General features: G+C 42.0%; 1 protein-coding gene across 1 annotated transcript; it reads right to left on the reverse strand.

Annotated features, from left to right (window-relative positions):
* Positions 1–3,290: 3,290 nt before the first annotated feature.
* LGALS2 (galectin 2) lies at positions 3,291–6,704 on the reverse strand. Its single transcript, XM_066594886.1, has 3 exons — positions 6,592–6,704; positions 3,736–3,895; positions 3,291–3,437 (listed from the first exon to the last, which is right to left on the reverse strand). The coding sequence occupies exons 1-3, from the start codon at positions 6,702–6,704 to the stop codon at positions 3,291–3,293; spliced, it is 420 nt and encodes a 139-aa protein (XP_066450983.1).
* Positions 6,705–7,423: the final 719 nt, after the last annotated feature.

Here is a 7,423-nt window from a genome sequence, read left to right on the forward strand (position 1 = left end):
AAATGCTGCTTGAGCCATTAAGAAGACTGCCTTCCTAATTGTTAGACATTTTTTCTAATAGTAGCATTACAAGATGCATTCATGTTCTAAGGTCTAAGTTTTCTCAGAAATAGGAGCAGAAAGGAACATGGGGGACATTTTAGAAGACGCGGACATTCTTGGTGGGTGAGTGGCATAGATGGCACATTGTCCAGTGCAAAGAAACCAAATGACAGTCTCTGGAGTTAAAATGGCGATGTTCACCTTCCTAGAACAGTGTGTAATCATCAGTTTTTCCCTTGCATGGAATAATACCCATTGGCATTCATCATCAGTTGAGCAAAATATGCGGTGAAGGCATCATGGATGTGAAAAATGTGCTTTGTGGGTGTGACAGTTCAAAGAAGGCCAAACATTGTGTGGGCATGAACCAAAGGAGCTGATGTTTAGGGGGTAAGTAGTTTTTTTAGAAAAAAAAAAATTAGGATACCTTAGAAATTTAATGCACCTTGTACTAGCAGTCGTAGTAGGGTAGCAGGCAAAGCATATTCGATGGTGTTCACCAACCTCTAAGGCTGCCTGTCCACAGGCACTTTTGCATTGCGTTCTTCGCTGCGATAATCCAGCCGTGGGGAAACACAGTGCACGCTTGTTATGGAAAGCGCAGCCCCCCTGTCCACGAGCAAAGAATCATAGTGATTGGCTGCTCGCGGGCGGCAAATCGCAGCATGCGATAGGCATGTCAGATAGGCTCACCACGGAGATCTGTCTGCCGGCTCCTGCTTCCGTGAGAACAAAGATCTTTCGTCCAACTATCAGACTAAAAATTTTAAAAGCAGTAGACTTAGAATCATAAAATGGTAGAGTTGGAAGGGACCTCCAGGGTCATCTGGTCCAACCCCCTGCTCAATGTAGCATTCACTAAATCATCCCAGACAGATATCTGTACAGCCTCTGTTTGAACACTTCCATTGATGGAGAAATCACCACCTCCTGTGGCAACCTGTTCAACTCATTGTTCACTCTCACTGTCAAAAAGTTTTTTCTAATATCTTTGGTTTCATTCAATGGCTGACTGTCATTGATTGGCTAAAACAATCATTCCTTATTATATTTCACCCAATAAAAAAATGTTTATTTTTATTAACCTGACATGCACCATACATGCATGGTGCACATTAGGTTTCATTGTATGGTGCGGACTTAGAAGCCACACACTGGGTGTCAGCCAGTATTAGCCTACAACAGCTGATAGCTCCAATCACAACTGTTAACACTTTAAATACCATTGTCAATTCTGACAGTGGCATTTAAATGTCCAGGTGGCGATTGTGATGTCCTGAATTGCCTTCCTGTGAGAAGACTGTCTGAGTGTCATGTCATCAAGGCTGCCGTGAATGATCATTTATGGCAAGTCTTAATAGATTGCCAGTCAGAATACAGTATAATGCAATACCATTGTATTGCATTACACTGTAAAAACAAGTTCAAGTTCCCTGTGGGAACTAAAATAAATTTAAAACTAGTAAAATACCTATATATATATAATTTTATTTTAATAAATTATGACTTTGCATGGTGTTTTTTGGTGTTTTTTTTACATCCAGGTCAGGTTGATATGTGATGAAGACGAAGACCCAAATATCAGTTTGGTGTTTTCTTCCCTGGATTCCTCTTTAAGGCTGCATTCAGACGAACGTATGTCGGCTCAGTTTTCACACCGAGCCAATATGCGTTGTCCTCGTGTGCATGGGGGGGGGGGGGATGGAAGAGCCAGGAGCAGGAACTGAGCTCCCACCTCCTCTCTGCCTCCTCTCCGCCCCTCTGCGCTATTTGCAATGGGGAGAGGCAAAGTTCAGAGAATTAGCCTCGCCCCCGGCCCGCCTCTCCCCACTGCAAATAGTGCAGAGGGGCGGAGAGGAGGCAGAGAGGGGGCGGGAGCTCAGTTCCTGCTCCTGGCTCTTCCATCCTCCCCCCCCCCCCCTACACACGAGGACAACGTATATTGGCTCAGCGTGAAAACCGAGCCGATATACGTTCGTCTGAATGCAGCCTTAGTGCCATAACTGCCTTCTGCCTAGCATTAACACCACATGCCTACATTACAAGCATGGTTTAAAGAGCTCCTTGAATTTCAGCCTAATGTATACTTGTTACAATTATCCAAAAGAAGGTGAAAAATAAGATATTTTAAGTACTTGATGGGAAAACAAAATCTTTCCTGACTCCAAACAAGCCAATCGAATTAAATCCCTGGATCATTTGTAGGCATGTTAGAATCTACATGTATAGATAGATGTTTAGTTGTGGTAGTGGTGGAACTCTTGTGCATCTGTCAATGAGAAGGCTGGGAACTGCACTTTTTGAATACAACTTTGATAACAATTAGACTCCATTACCCCAAATTAAAGCACGTTATAAAAATAATTTAGTTTCAAGAGTAACAATTCTTCTGACTATAAAGGTGCCAAATGAGATTTATTTAAAGACTAGCTCTACATGTACAGTCCATAACAATTATACGTAACGTCCATAGCCCATATTTATGTACTACAGAGCAATGATAAAACTATTACTGGCGGTTATATGTACTGTACAAAGTCAAACTGGAATGGGTGGTGGATTCCGATAGGTCGCACATTGCCTCAACCTTTTCTAGATACGGTATGAACTGTACAGATATGAAGATGCCTTTTCTTTGTTTCATTAATTAATTATTATTAGTGATAGGCTAAACGTACATTTTTTATCATGCATTGACAATAAACTTGCCACCCATGGTGCAGAGAATACTGAGTCCCATGTGATAAGCTCATGCTATGACTCAGGGTACTTTCCTTATCCGAAATACATAGGTGGACTTTTGCACAATGACCTGTTATCTTGTTTGTATCCTAATCGTGTGCAATTACATAAACCAGAAGACCTTATTAACATCCACTGGTCATGCACTTCTATCTTCTAAAAGTACCTTTACACAGCAAGGCCTCTTTCACACGGCCATAGACTGGTGCCGCAAAAACGCGTGAACGGGCGCACAATATGATAAGGCACTTGCCCTATGATCACCTGACTTCTGCCATCAACAGAGACCAGGTGAATCACAGGGCTGCAGCACTGGATCGCTAGGGCTGAGGAGGGTAATTAGCCGTTTGTTTTATTGTTTTCACCCATTTGGCTGTAATTTTAAAACGTTGATTTGTAACCAGACAGCCCCTTTAACTTCACTTTAGTTTTTTTGTTTAAATCAAGAACACAAATGCATTTTTTAGCCAAAACTTTATTTATTGTAGCAATTAGCAAGTGACATTTTATTCATGCTTGTAAGATATGACCTTGAAGTCCCCATTGACAGCCATGTATGTGATTTTATCATAGCCAAGGCGATTTGGAAATGAGATCTCATGACCATCAGGAAGTTTCACCTCAAACTTGTCTCCGTTAAATTTTATTAAGATCTATGGAAGAAAAAAAATCAATTATATCTATATTAAGTAAAAAAACGCATGCAGACCCCCAAGGATAGAATTTTCAATGGAACGATTGCCCACCCACCACTCTCACTAAAACGAAAGTATGTCTGTCTTTTGCTGCTTGCAATATTCTTCATTATCTGTTTCTTACGTTCATTAGGAGATCCTTGTATTATGGGAGAGTATTCATAAACAAGAAACCTAAGGCTTATGGTTCTTTGACTTGGAGAAGAATACGCCTCGTAGACTCTCCATGACCAATCTCTAAACTCATAAGTCCTACCTTGACCTCTGTTCCTGGTGAGAAGCACTGGTGTCCATCTCTTTGTTCCTTTTCCCAACTGTTGTTGCGCTTCGTGTTGCACACAATTACCTTCTCCGCCATACGCACACTGACATGTAGAGCTACATCACTGGGGCTGCGGCCAAGATTGAAGTAGAAGCTGTAAGGGAAATAAATAGTTTATCCAAAGATTAACAATGGCAGATCAGTAATGGCCCTTTTACACGGGATGACAGTCGGCTGAACAACTGCACGAGCGCCAACGTCACCGCTAAGGTTGTTAGCACTCGTGCAGAGCGTTTATACAGGCAGAAAACATTGTTGGATCGTGGGCTTCTCATTCAGCGCTTCACCCGTTTACATGGAACGACAAGCCCGCGATCCAGCAATGGTTTTTATGCTGCCTGAAGGTCAGCAATAACCTATAGTGATTGAACGAACAGTAAATGATGTTTTTGCATTTATATTGCACTATTATTGCTCAAATCCGTTCCTTTGAATGAATTTTGAGAAATAATCTTCCTGAGTAAATGACCAATAAGAAATACGTAACAAGAGCCCTTCCATGTGTCCTCCTCATGTGTCTTATTCAGTGCATTTATCTTCCACATTTGGTCCTTCATTTCATTAAATTAAGGGGTTAAAGAGATGGGCGCCTGCGCTTATACACTCACCGCTACGGAGCGTGTTAGTGGTTTTTTGACTATCCAAACTCTGCGCTATTGCACGAGAGTTTGAAAAAAATAGCAAGAAGATGGTTCCTGCCCTATCTTTCTCGCACTAAGGGTGCGGGCAGACGAGCGTAGGCGTATTTACGTTCGCACGAGCGCAACGTATAATCGCCCGAGCTATCGTTTTTCACCGATCACGACCAGAGCTAGAAAGCGTATTTTCGTTTGTTCCTACTTTGCAAATGGTCTTTTCGGCGATCGAATATGCGTTGGCGCGTATTTCGATCGCATATGTTCCGTTTTTTTTCGAATTGCCGTTTTTACGCGCCGTAAAATCGCCCATGTGAACGAATACATTCGAAACCATTGCCTCAGATGGTCACATATATACGTTTGGTCACAAAAACACGCCGTTTATGCGCTCGTCTGCCCGCACCCTCAGGGTGCATTCACACAAACGTATATCGGCTCGGTTTTCACGCCGAGCCGATATACGTTGTCCTCGTGTGCAGGGGGGGGGAGGATGGAAGAGCCAGGGCCAGGAACTGTGCTCCCGCCCCCTCTCTGCCTCCTCTCCGCCCCTCTGCACTATTTGCAATGAGAGGAGGCAGGACGGGGGCGGGGCTAAGGTCCGGGAATTAGCCACGCCCCCGTCCCACCTCTCCCCATTGCAAATAGTGCAGAGGGGCGGAGAGGAGGCAGAGAGGGGGCGGGAGCACAGTTCCTGGCCCTGGCTCTTCCATCCTCCCCCCTGCACCCGAGGACAACGTATATCGGCTCGGAGTGAAAACCGAGCCGATATACGTTCGTCTGAATGCACCCTTAGTATTAACTATATGCAAGAAAGACAGGGCAAGTCCTATCTTATCTAGTGCGTAGTATTAACACGTGAGAATTCCAATAGTGAAAACAAAACCGTTGAAATAAATGGTTTCGTTTCATCCCGTTTTGTGTCCATGATTTTAACGGCTGCAAAACTGGACCAAATTATGCCCATGTGTTTAAGCCCTCAGTACTCCTTCAGATGGCCATGTTTAAGCACGCAAAATCTGTGCACACCAAACACATAGAGAATAGACCCCATTGATTTCCCTAGAAGTCTATGGGAGGTGTTCAAATACGCAAGAGGAAGGGCGAAACATTGTGCAAAATGCACGAAAATAAGACAGCTGGACCTCATTAGGCTTCAACAGCCAATTAATTCAACAGAAAGGGAGTGTCACGCGCATGTGAACCGGCCCTGCGCATGCAAATATTAAAATATTACAGTAATAAGTGCTGACACATACGCAACAAGCTGATTACATGGCACTTCAAAAATCGTTCATGCGGTAAGCTTATTTGCGTTAACGCTCTTCTGAAGCCGCCTTAAGTAGTTGTTTAAATACAAATTCTTTACTAATAGGCCTCCTGCTTTATAGTAAAGCGTTTTTTCGCCCATGTGTAGTTACTCAATGTGGCAGAACACGCTAGCTAGCTTTTTTACACAGACATCGACTCGACCATTGAAGTCAATAGGGATAAAGAAAACGGACAGCACTCAGATGCCATCTGTGTCTAGTTCGTGGGATGTCTTTTTTTAAAATATGCATTAAAAAAGAATTGGGTTTGTTTCAAGTTTTGCGGACGTGAAAAATGGATGGCACATGGAAGAAAAAAAATGCGGACACGGACCAAATACAGAAGCCGCACAGAACTGCACATGTATACAAACATGTCTGTTGTTTGCAGATGTAACACAAACTTTTTTATGCAAGTGTGCCCATAGTCTAATGTTGTAAATTTCTGATTTCCAGTGTTTCAAGGAATTCTTCATTCTTGTATTAATATATTGTATGATAGAATACAAATCAAGAAAAATCTCTTTTTGACCAGCCTAGTGCTGCACTAAGTAGGAATGCCACTAACGCTCATGTTGATACCACCTGGTCTGTTCTAACCATTAGGGTGGCTTCACACAGCATTTTTGGAAAACATACTTGCAGTTTTTGAAGCAGTTTTTTTGGCCAAAGCCATAAATGGATTAAAAAAGAATGGGAAATGTAAAGGAAGGAATTAGACTTCTCCTTCCTGCTGGATCCACTTCTGACTTTGGCTCAGAAAACTGCATCAAAAAGTGCATTTTCCAAAAATTCGTGAAGCCCCCCCCTTATTGTTTCATGGAACAATGCTACAAATAACTCACGCCTTTGCACCTCCTGGGATTTTTCCTTTCAATTTCACACTTTCTCCAGGCTTCAGCTCTAAGTTGAAAATTTCAAAGTCCTCCTGTGGTAATAAGAAGTCTATGTTATACATTATACTGTAGCTTTGTGTAGAGTCTTTATTAACAATTGTAAATTGTATCTCTCATTCCTGCATACACACAAATGGACACATCAGCTATTTGTTTTTTTTGCTTATTTACTATGTTTTAGTAAATTAGTCTTCCCAACTCTTGGGGTATTGTTGGGACATGAAAGAGTAATTTGATTAAAATAGTTGTTCCGTCTGGACAACTTCTTACAATGAAGCCATCACTATTCTGACTTTTTTTGCCCCAATAATCAACTATTATTACTGTAGGAAGCTCCATGCCCCTAACTGGGTCTATGGAAAGAGTTTGTCCATACGACACAACCCAATCAATCACGGAAAAAGCTTAGATGGTGCTCATCACTTTGTTCACAACTAACAACAAACCTTCCCCACCTGAAGGAGAAAAATCATAACTGAAAGCCCCTGTTTTGTTAGATTACTATATTCTCACTTTATAGACTATTGGCCACATTCCCAGGGTGGCTGTCACTCATGGAGACCACAAAAGACTTGTTTTATCCTTATAGTCAGATGCTGACTGATTAAAGGCCATTGGCAAAAGATGACGTCTACAAGCCTGAATGTATCCAAAAGAATTAATCTGCATATATAAGACATCCAATCAGGATGAGGACTTGATATATAATGTAGACTGTATATGTATAAAACAGAGTGGCTCTCTCCATTTATGCTAAAGGTTAGCCACAAATAAACTTATC

This window comes from Eleutherodactylus coqui, chromosome 3 (genome assembly GCF_035609145.1).
Source record: "Eleutherodactylus coqui strain aEleCoq1 chromosome 3, aEleCoq1.hap1, whole genome shotgun sequence".
Classification (NCBI taxonomy): Eukaryota; Metazoa; Chordata; class Amphibia; order Anura; family Eleutherodactylidae; genus Eleutherodactylus; species Eleutherodactylus coqui.